Genomic DNA, 12,300 nt, shown 5'->3' with positions numbered 1-12,300 from the left:
TATTTCCCTATTGATTCTTGTCTTTTTGCAATTGTTGTTTTCATGTATTGTTATGCATTATGTTTTCCACTCTGTCAAAGCACCTTTGGGCTTCTTGAAAAGTGCTATACAAAATAAATGAATTATTATTATTATTATTAGAGAGGATCGTGGAGGAACCTGTCTTCTTTAAACCTCAGACATTTAGTTTGGTTTGCTCTTTGTTGTTGAAGTGTGCGGCATCACCATGCCTAGATCAAAAGAGCTCTCTGAGGCCTTCAGAAAGAAGGTTATAGATGCCTATGAGTCTGTGAAGGGATTTAAAAAGATCTCCAAACAATTTGAAATCAATCATTTGACTGTCCGGAAGATCATGTACAAGTGGAGAAGATTCCAAACATCTGCCAACTTATTCAGGCCAGGCCGCCCCAGCAAGTTCAGCCCGAGAGCAGACCGCAAGATGCTAAAATAAGTCTCTAAGAACCCCAGAATGTCATCACGTGATCTACAGGTAGCTCTTGCCACTGGTGATGTCAAAGTGCATGAGTCTACCATTAGAAAGAGGCTGCACAAATTTGATCTACATGGGAGGTGTGCCAGGAGGAAACCTTTGCTGTCCAGAAAGAACATCAGGGCAAGACTAAAGTTTGCTAATGAACACCTAGGCAAAGACCAGCACTTCTGGAACAATGTGCTCTGGACAGATGAGTCAAAGGTAGAGCTATTTGGCCACAGTACCAGAAGACATGTTTGGGGAAAACCAAAGACAGCATTTGACCACAAGAACCTGATACCAACTGTAAAGCATGGTGGTGGAAATATTATGGTTTGGGGCATCTTTGCTGCATCAGGGCCTGGGCAGCTCACCATCATAGAATCCACTATGAATTCTTCATTGTACCAGAGGGTGCTTGAGGATAATGTGAGGCCATCTGTCGGAAAGTTGAAGCTCCACCTAAGGTGGACCTTGCAACATGACAATGACCCTAAACATACCAGTAAATCCACCAAGGAATGGCTGAAAGAAAGAAATGGAGGGGTCTGGAATGGCCAAGTCAAAGCCCGGATCTAAATCCCATCGATATGTTGTGGGGGATTTGAAACGAGCTGTGCATGCAAGAAACCCCTCAAACATCGCACAGCTGAAAGAATTCTGCATGGAGGAGTGGGCAAAAATTTCTCCCAGTCGATGTCAGAGACTGGTAGACAGTTATAAGAAACGCCTACTTGAGGTCGTTTCTGCCAAAGGGGGCAATACCACCTATTAGAGCCAAGGGTGTACTTACTTTTTCCACATGCAAAATTTGCATTTATGTTCATTTAAATTATACAATGGACTACAAAATGTAAATGTTTCATGATATTTGTTATATTATATCACCTTTATCTATCAATATTGGTGAAATGAAGATCAAATAGCTGCATGTTGAAATATGTTGAAAAAGTCAAAACTTTACATGGGGTGTACTTACTTTTTCACGTGACTGTATATATATATATATATATATACTGTCAGAGATACCTGCACCTTGTGCTGGAGGAGGGAGGGGAATGGGTGGCGTTGGAGGGCGGGGAGAGGTTGAGGTGGGATGAGGGAAGGGAAGGGAAGGGGTCGGAGGAGGGACCAGTTGTTGCCCGGCAACAGCACCTTTGGAAGTCAAAAATTTAAAAAGGCATTTTTCTTTGGATTATGTTCTATTTTTACTTGGGTTATTGGGTAAGATCCCTTTTATTTTGGGCTGGTTAAAAAAGACACTGTGGAATCTTGCATATACGTACATCCATTGGTGCAGATAAAGCTACACGATGCAGCACCCCCTACTGCCATATGATGATGGCAATTTTTAACATTTGGTTTCTCTCAATCTGGATTTGATTTATGGTCAAAACGGATTAGAGGCCAGCTATCACAAAGCTTTTGTGTGGACATAATCACCTGAATTGAAATGTGCAACTCGGTGATCATTTGTGGTACCAAGTAGAGGTGAAAGGCCCAATTACTGAAGCAAATGCAAGACAACTGCATATAAAACACTGCAAAACAGAACGACACTCGATAGATCGCATTTCTCCACTAGGCTGAACAGTTTACGTGTTGTATCCCACTGATATATATATATATATATATATATATATATATATATATATATATATATATATATATATATATATATATATATATATATATATATTGTTACAGACACGACTTTGATGTTAAGGTGGGCCGAGCGGAATGGCCGTCGTGTCCGCACAAATTACCCGATTATACTCGACGTTGACGGAGCCGCGCTACGCTGGATCAATAAAGGAAAAGAAGACACCCGGCTGGATTATAATGACAGACACCAATGTTTTGATTTCTCAATTATATTCGTACGGAAAGGTTAGATTACAGGGGGCTAGAGGTATATCACAGAAAGACAAGCACTTAGACACACTCTTATATTGACCCCGGACAGACGACAGATAAACGGGACAACGGCTGACTCACACGGGGATTGATGGTGGTGAAAGGCAGGTATCGGTGGCTCCAGGTGCGCCTGGGCTCGGGGCAGAATCCACACGGTTCGGTCCGGTCCAAAGATGCGGGGAGGTCACAGCGCTCGGAGGTAACGTTCTTTCCCAGGCGGGTTCGCTTCCTCTCAGCGATCGCAGGCAACGTTCTTTCTCAGGCGGGGCGCCTCTGACTCAGCGCGCGCAGGTACTTCTTTCTCCAGCTGGGGGCGCATCTCTTTTCACATCCGCTAAGTCGCCACGTATATCCGGCGGGGAGTGACACGCCCTCGGCTCGTTAGCTCCGCCCCAGATGGAATCGGTCCGCCCTTCTGATTGGGTGCGGGGGGGTTACCAGGCTCCGCCCTTGACGAGGAGCTGACAGCCAGCCCCTCCGTGGTAACCCCGTGGAGCGCGTGGTCAATGGCGCTAATCGAGCCGGTGTGAGGACGCATCCTCCCCCGCGCCGCCGCGACGCCCCCATCTCCTCTGTTGTTGTAGTTATAGTTGTTGAAGAAGATGGAAGGAGGTATGGAAGATGGAAGGAGGTATGGGAAAGGTCCTAAACTCACTACTGATGCCATATAATCACATTCTGGTGCAACGAAGAGTCATAATTAATGGAAACGAGGCCTTAACTGACATAGACTAAGAATAACTAGCAAGATGTCCGAAAGTTGTCTACGTGTGGTGCGGTGGACCTGGGCACGACATTTAATGGGGGAATAAGGGGAAGGTCGGCTCTACTGATTGTTATTTACATGCAATGGGACTAGGGAATGGGGGATTGGGGGAAAGTTGGGGAGTATTGGAGAAATAGGGGAATATTTACAAGCGGATATGGAGGCCAAATTCCATATTCGCAACATTGCACCCTTCTCTACCCTCGGGGCGTCCCGACCCGATAAATTTTTACCTACTTTAGTGTGGCACGCAATGTAGTTCCCTCTACTATTAACTCTACCCTGAGTGCGACAGTTTTACAGATGTTCACAAATGAGTAAATATGTCCCCCTGCGACGTTGCACCCTTCTCCTCACAGAAACACACCCACAGGATAACCGAATCCGGAAAGAATTCTCAAACTACACATACAGCCGGTAGGGAGCATTATTTACAAGACTACGCTGCTATTTACACTACGATCCAGGACCTGTTTTTGGAGGAACACATGCAGATGTTATGCATAGAGAGAGCGCGCTTGCCAACATCGATACACCAACCCACGAGTGCTCTGTGGCCGACGGCCTTTAATAACGTGCAGAGCACCCTTCCCGAGCATCAAAAGCACCACCCCACCACCAATCGGTGCAGTCACCATTGTTCATTGGAATAAAAATAAATTCGACAACCCCTAACCCTGCAGGTGTCTCTTGCTCTTCTTGTGGTGCACTTGGTGTTAACTAAAAGTGGTTCACCTGTATGGCATAGGTGCCACGTTGACCCATAGGTCCCTCCCCGGGTGGTGCTTGGCCGCAAACGAACTGCGGTCCATTGTGGGTGGCCACAAACATTGCGGTCCATATGGTGTATCGATCCCGGCAGCAAACAGCGAAAGTGCAGGCCCACAACTGCGCAGCCAGCACCTCTCTCTCCTCTCTCTCTACCCCAAAGCCAGATCCTCGGAGGTGGGAGACAAAAGAAGCAGACAAGTGAGTAAGGTGGTAAGGGCGCAAAAGTGCACGCAATGCAAGGTAATGCACACTGGGGGCACATGGGAACCAGGTGAGACAGGTACGTTCCTACCGTACGCTCCCCCCCCCCCCCCCACCAGGTAACCTACATGGCCCCTCCCTTACCCCTTACTGTATCCACACAACACAACACTACCCATAAACATCTACTTTACAAATCAACAAACATCCCTACTGTCTTCCCCGTTCCTCCCATAAACCAAATTCGTCTTCTCTCCCTCCTAACCAATCAAATTTGCCATTTTCAACTCTCATCAAAATTTGCCATCTCCAACTGCACATCAAAATTTGCCATTACCAATTCATCATCAGTCCCTCCTAGGGAGGGAGAGATGGAATCACCCCAATGTCTCATCCACGTCGTGATGCGTCTCACAAATCCACAGCAATCTCATTTCCTGCAACAAAACAAAGAAAACACAGGTGTGGAGTCATCATCATCACCACAGGTAAGTGGCTGCGTATGGTGCGACAGGTTCATTAATCCTAACTATTTCCTAAATGACTTTAACAACTTTACACTACCCGGGGTCTTTCTCCGGCCAAACCATTGGCCCTCTTACACTATGGGTTCTAAAAACCAATTCCCATTGGCCAAACTGTGGTGCGCTTCAATTTGGGGTCTCACTCCCCCGATTCATCTCCCGGTGCCCTCGCACAATTTCTGGGCTGTGGCGTGTACCTCTCCCAGTGGGTCTACCCACCTGCACACCTCCACCACTGCAGTTGCCTCCGAGCTTACCTGCTCCTTGCCCTAACCTAACTACCTGGGGAAGGCCCTCTGGCACTCTCCCCACTCGGTGCCCTCTCTGGCACTGGGCTACCCGGGTCCGTCCTCCGGATCCTCGGGCCCCATCCACAACTCTACCGGCTCCCAGAGCCCACCTGCGGCCTCACCTGGCCGACATCCTCACAGTGGTGGAGTGCCCAACCAACTACACGCACTAACAGGCTACACGCCCAGCCATTTCCACAACACTAATGCACCCATTCACAACACCATTCTGCAACCGCACCACAAGTGCCAATATCCAACCACAATTTACCTGTACCCTCTACCTAACACTTACACTACCCGCCCCGGGTACTCGTGAAAGGGGGTCCACTCTTCCCCCATCCACACCTTCGCACCATGCACACCACTCCGTACCACTTACTCCAACTCTCCCCACACACCTGTACTTGCACACCTGTGCTCTCACACCTGGTGCCACCTGCACCCTTCTCTCCCCAAGCGCATTCGCGCTGATCCACAACACTCACTACTCACACACTGCTCCACACACCTGTCCAATTGCACACCTGTGCAATCACACCTGTTCCATCCTCACACACACGGCATCATCTCAGCTAACTACTCCCTTCTGAAACTTGCGCTTCCCAGTCGTCCCTTTAAACTATTGCGCTCCCACGTCATTATCATCCACACTAATCTACCTGCGTCCCCACTACAGGTATCAGTCACTAACTAACCTTAACGTTACCTAAGGTCATCTTCTCTAGATCCCTACACACAATATCCTAACCCACCCGGGCTAGTTTTCACTGCCATACACCCCATAAGCTATTGCTCCTTTGCCCCCCCACATGGGAAGGGTGGCAGGGATGCCATCCCACCACATCGGGGGTCTCTCACTACCAATTTTGCACATCAAATTTCAACAAATCAAAAATTTGCCAATCACTGCCCATCATCTGCCAATCACTACTGCCAATCCTTTGCCAATCATCAAATTTTGTTTTTCTCTAATTTGGGGTCCAAAACACTAACCTCATCACCCAGTCGACTCACTAATACCTCTCGGTGCGCCAATCCCTGTCCAAAGCCCGGCTTCGTAAAGCCAAGCAATGGATGCTGGTTGTTTTGTGCCAGCGGCTGAATGCGTCCGGCACTCGGTGCAGGGACCGGGGCTTACCCGGGCCGAGATCCCACGCATCACCTCGGCGTGGAGCCATCCAATGTCCCGATCTCGACCTGCCGGCACGTCTCAACAAAACGTGGTCGCCATAACGACCCTTCCTATCGGGCTGCCCGCTCCGCCTAGTGGAGCACGGACGCGGCCGTTCAAAGCGAGGCCCAGCACGCACCGAGGGCCCGATTCGGCTATAAGTCGTTCTAAACTCTACCCCGTCTAACGTCGATGCTTCACCTGGACGCTTACACCCCGCAGCCCGTTCCTTGCTCACACATCCAGCCGTGCCCATGCTCCTCGTACCTTTCCTTACACACCCAGGTACACCCATTCCACTCACAGCCTTGGTCACACACCTGACCACCGAACACTTTGGCACACATTCGTTGGTAGCACACCTCACCAATACACCGCTTCGCGCCCCCTCCTCGGTCACCTCCTCTGTGACAATCACAGGTGTGCCCTCATTCACACACCCAACCACGTGCCTCACCACCAACTCCAGCGTGCATTCCCACTCACGCTCTACCATTCCAGGTGTGCATCCTTCCATCCCAGGTGTACATCCTCTCTCACCTGTCACAACTAACTCACGCTCCATGTCACTCTCACTACTTTCACCTCCATTCTTGACAACGCACTCACCCTTACTCTTGACAGCGCACTCTTTCCTCGTGCACCTGTCCGTCACACACCTTCCTCGCGCACACTCTCCCGTTACACCCTCTGTAACACTCACCACAGGTGGACACTCTTCTTTACTTCTGACAGCGCACTCTTCCCTCATGCACCTGTCCGTCACACACCTTTCTCGCGCACACTCTTGCGCACACTCTCCCGTCACACCCTCTGTAACACTCACCACACCGCGCTTCCACATGCTCCCTCGCACACGCGCTACGACCGACTCACTCTCGCCAGCACACTCACTCCTTGGCACGCACTATTTCCTCACACACCCCAGAGTCGGACTTTCTTGCACACCTCCTTTTTCGCACACCAGACCTGTCGCACACTTCACCAACGGCCTCTCACGAACACCCGGGTCAATCTCGACCCCCAAGCTTATCAAATCACCTGGCGCATCATACGCACGACCATATTGGTCACCACTTACACCGGGTCCTCTTCCTCTTCGCTTCTCCTCCATCACCTGCGAATCCCTCATCCGGTTAATGAGCACATCACGATCCAAACACAGACTTTGGACCAATTCTTTCATCTCCTCTTTTATCTCTTTGTTATCCCCTCTCCGTCGCTTCTTAATTTCGCTCATCCCTTCCACTTCTTTCTGTGTCGCTTTCAACCCTCCTAATACCGCAGTGCTCCTTTGAACCTGCTCCACTAACTCCGTCTGTCCCACCGTCAGCTGCTCCACCTCCTGCGTCAGGGTCCTCTATGCCCCCTTGTAACTTTACAGTCCCCTTTCTCACCTCCTTCTCCATGTGCTCCTTACAGTGCCTCACCTCCTCGCGCACTCCTCCGACCTCCTCACTCACACCTCTTCTGATCTCTTCTCCCATCACTTGCATCTCCTGCCCAGATGCCACCCTCATCTGCTCCATTTCCTCCCTGTGAGCATCCAGTTTGGTTTCTACCCCCATTCTGACCCCCTCTATCTGCTGCTCCATTTGTTTAACTTCCCTTTCCGCTTGGTCCCTCATGTCCCTCAATTTGCCTTCCATACTGTTTTCTAACCCCTCTAACCCATTTTTCACTCCCTCTATCTGATTCTCCTGGGCAGCCATTCTATTTTCTACCCCCGTTAACCCATGTTTCACCTCTTTTATCCCGTTGTCTAACCCCTCAAATTTCTTTTCTAATCCCTCACCGGTACCCCTCGCTTCGTCCCTCATTACCCCCATTTGGTTTCCCATTACCCCCAATCGCTCACTCTGAGCCTTCATTTGCTCCCTCATTCTGCTTTCCATTTCTTTGCTATTCTGGGCCATAAAGGCCTTCATTTGTATGAAAAACGAGTTCAAATCCACCGGCGGCGCTGCCACGGTCGCGGTGATCAGCGAGGCGCCATTTTGCGCTCCCGCAATGTCGGGCACAACGACGCTATTTTGTGCGTCTGCTACCCTCGCTGCTTCGCTCTCCTCCTGTCCCTCATGTCCCTCAATTTGGTCCTGGACCGACCCTGCTTCACTCTCCCCTACCGGACCCCAGCCGTCTTGATCCGCCATAGCGCGACTTGCAAAATTCGAGTTTCGTAAAACAAATCCAAATTTTTTTTTTCTTCGTTATAATTTCGGCGAGCGCAGTAACCGCGGGACCGCGCTCCGAATCGATTCGGTCGAGCGCCGTACGCGCTCCGGCTCGATTTTACTTCCCAACGTTTGGGCCTAAAAAAAATTTAGTCCCGGGTCCGAATCTCACTCCTCGACACCAATTGTTACAGACACGACTTTGATGTTAAGGTGGGCCGAGCGGAATGGCCGTCGTGTCCGCACAAATTACCCGATTATACTCGACGTTGACGGAGCCGCGCTACGCTGGATCAATAAAGGAAAAGAAGACACCCGGCTGGATTATAATGACAGACACCAATGTTTCGATTTCTCAATTATATTCGTACGGAAAGGTTAGATTACAGGGGGCTAGAGGTATATCACAGAAAGACAAGCACTTAGACACACTCTTATATTGACCCCGGACAGACGACAGATAAACGGGACAACGGCTGACTCACACGGGGATTGATGGTGGTGAAAGGCAGGTATCGGTGGCTCCAGGTGCGCCTGGGCTCGGGGCAGAATCCACACGGTTCGGTCCGGTCCAAAGATGCGGGGAGGTCACAGCGCTCGGAGGTAACGTTCTTTCCCAGGCGGGTTCGCTTCCTCTCAGCGATCGCAGGCAACGTTCTTTCTCAGGCGGGGCGCCTCTGACTCAGCGCGCGCAGGTACTTCTTTCTCCAGCTGGGGGCGCATCTCTTTTCACATCCGCTAAGTCGCCACGTATATCCGGCGGGGAGTGACACGCCCTCGGCTCGTTAGCTCCGCCCCAGATGGAATCGGTCCGCCCTTCTGATTGGGTGCGGGGGGGTTACCAGGCTCCGCCCTTGACGAGGAGCTGACAGCCAGCCCCTCCGTGGTAACCCCGTGGAGCGCGTGGTCAATGGCGCTAATCGAGCCGGTGTGAGGACGCATCCTCCCCCGCGACGCCCCCATCTCCTCTGTTGTTGTAGTTATAGTTGTTGAAGAAGATGGAAGGAGGTATGGAAGATGGAAGGAGGTATGGGAAAGGTCCTAAACTCACTACTGATGCCATATAATCACATTCTGGTGCAACGAAGAGTCATAATTAATGGAAACGAGGCCTTAACTGACATAGACTAAGAATAACTAGCAAGATGTCCGAAAGTTGTCTACGTGTGGTGCGGTGGACCTGGGCACGACATTTAATGGGGGAATAAGGGGAAGGTCGGCTCTACTGATTGTTATTTACATGCAATGGGACTAGGGAATGGGGGATTGGGGGAAAGTTGGGGAGTATTGGAGAAATAGGGGAATATTTACAAGCGGATATGGAGGCCAAATTCCATATTCGCAACAATATATATATATATATATATATATTCTTAGGAAAAATGCCACAGGCCTCTTTATATGGTATGTGGCATACTATATAAAAGAAGGGACATTCCATAGCTTGTAGAAAATGCCAGAATACCTCCACCACTGAAGTTTGTTTCCCCTGCTTGTTTGTTGTCTGTCTGTTTGTGAGTAGGATATCTCAAACGTTTGGGACAGATTCGGACAAAACTTGCTGGATGAGTTGGTTAAGTGAGAAAAACAAGCCGAATGGATTTTGGTTTAGGTCCGGCCTATCAGTGGGCTACAAAATATACTGTTCAGCCTCCCCTAGGTATGCGCTCTCCCGAGTGCTGTTCTCGTTCCTACCTTGTTTGGATGTTTTTCTGGGATTCCTGCCTGGTGTGTGTGTGTGTGTTTTTGTGTATATGTGTTTTGTTTTTACTCATTTTCTTTGTCATCATTGATGTAGATTTTAGTACGCAATATTTCATTAGTGGCCAACTTGGCTGAAATCCTGGTTCCGCTCAGTTACATTTTTCCGTAGCCTACAGATGAATGTTGATGTGATATGCCCATGTGAGTTCTCTCACTCAAAAGCAAACTGTTTGTTTCTAACACAATGAGATGCAGATGTTTGAATCCCTGATGCATGTTGCACTTCGGACGTTTCTGTTTGACATAGATTTTGTTTGGACTGAGCAATCAGTTCTCACGCCTAACTTTATTTCCAATTGTAGTTTTGGTTTTATCCATTATCATAAAGAAAACTAGTTCACCTCATTATGTGGTACAGTCGTTTGGATCATTTTGTCAATATATGCTCGTAACTCAGTACTCTCCTCATGGAGCACCTGCCTCTTGGTTGCCCACTGTTAAGAATCCTACTGTCTGGGTATGCATATCCAAATGCAAATTTTCCCACATTCCCGATGAATTGAAATATCTTGTGTAGAATATGTTGTAACATTTTTGATGGGCTCTTTGGAAAAAAAATTTCCCCAATCTGCACAGGCTTGCATTGACGAAGCTGGATATTCTCGATGCCCTGGATGAAATCAAAGTCGGCGTCTCCTACAAGGTGGATGAGAAACCTATACCATATTTCCCAGGTATGACAATCTTGCTTATATGCTTGTCTGTTTGGTAGTGAATCTGTTTTCTAGATGTCGGCGTTTCCTTTTTGCTTTTGCTTTGCAGAGGTGTGCTGAACTCATGGATTGAAACCACAGTATAAAAGTTTTTTTTTTTTTTTACGATTGTTTTTTTTTTGATACCTGTCCAACGTCTTTGTTAGATGGATGCTGATGATTTTATTTTGGTGCATTTAAAGCCAATATCTGCTGTCAGCTTTTGTCCTTGTTTATAAATTGATCAATGTCAACACATGTTTGGATATCATCTTCTATTTTTCTTTTGGAGGCAACACAAGGCTGCGAGTAGCATCATTGGCTGAGAGTTTGGCTGTACATACCACTGAAGAGCAACACCTGTAGGTTAGGGAAGGAGTTTGTAATTCGTTCATGGTGTCTGCGATAGCTCGCATACTCTTCGCGAAGGACACCGCGGGATCTTTAATGTCCACCAACTAATGCTGGTAGACGGGACGCCCGTTTAACGTCCATCCCAGGGATAGCACACACATTGTGTCACCGAGCCTACGATACACCAATATGACAGTTTATCGCTGTCTCTGGATTCTAATCCAGGCTAGATGGCTCAAAGGCAAGTTCGTGTACCTCTAGGTTATCCTGCCATCCCAGACTTGTTCTCCTGCATGCATAGCCCTTGCTCTTGTTGATAATAAATACATCTCATCTCATCTTATCGCATCCAGAAAATTAACTATGTTTGGATATGTACCATACACAAGGGCAAATATTGGGAACGAGCCAAAACCCGTGGAACATCCACGGAAGGGAGGATGTGGTGTATGGATAGAGTGTACCATTATGGATGGCATAGGGGAGCGCTCATGGGATCTTCTTCTTCCGTTAAGCTCCAATTTCTTCTCTTTAAGTTAAGTCCAATCAGTCCTCTCTGCTCGAAGTGCTCAGGCCATGCCTTCCCGCTCTCATACTTTTATTTCCGTTCGGTGTAGAAAGAGATTGACATGTCGTTCGTCTGTTTTCAGCTCGTTATCTTTCAGCTTCCTTACGTCTCGCCACCTGCTACACCTCTCTGAGTTACGAGGATTTATGCAACGCACCCCGAGTATCGCAACGTCACTCCATTTAACTTTATTAAAATGACGATAAAGACGTGAAACCCGTGGAACATCCACGGAAGGGAGGATGTGGTGTATGGATAGAGTGTACCATTATGGATGGCATAGGGGAGCGCTCATGGGATCTTCTTCTTCTGTTAAGCTCCAATTTTTTCTCTTTAAGTTAAGTCAAATCAGTCCTCTCTGCTCGAAGTGCTCAGGCCATGCCTTCCCGCTCTCATACTTTTATTGCCGTTCGGTGTAGAAAGGGATTGACATATCGTTCGTCTGTTTCAGCTCGTTATCTTTAAGCTTCCTTACGTCTCGCCACCTGCTACAACTCTCTGAGTTACGAGGATTTATGCAACGCACCCCGAGTATCGCAACGTCACTCCATTTCACTTTATTAAAATGACGATAAAGACGTTTCCTTATATATCCTAATTTAAAATGTTCAAGGGAATAAAAAGACCATTTGG

The 12,300-nt window shown here is 48.3% G+C and overlaps 1 protein-coding gene across 2 annotated transcripts in view; it reads left to right on the top strand.

Moving 5' to 3' along the window:
• Positions 1-12,300, top strand: part of LOC137434930 (adenylosuccinate synthetase isozyme 1 A) — an 89,593-nt gene that overhangs the window by 73,303 nt on the left and 3,990 nt on the right. For both annotated transcript variants that reach the window (XM_068128169.2, XM_078784913.1), the window contains one exon: positions 10,630-10,727. In XM_068128169.2, the coding sequence (XP_067984270.1) occupies positions 10,630-10,727 (98 nt within the window). The remainder of the gene's footprint in view (positions 1-10,629; positions 10,728-12,300) is intronic.

The sequence above is a fragment of the Myxine glutinosa genome, chromosome 9, assembly GCF_964187855.1.
Source record: "Myxine glutinosa chromosome 9, kmMyxGlut1.1, whole genome shotgun sequence".
Lineage (NCBI taxonomy): Eukaryota > Metazoa > Chordata > Myxini > Myxiniformes > Myxinidae > Myxine > Myxine glutinosa.
The sequence above is the reverse complement of the archived record's forward strand: the minus strand, read 5'-3'. Positions and strand labels throughout refer to the sequence as shown.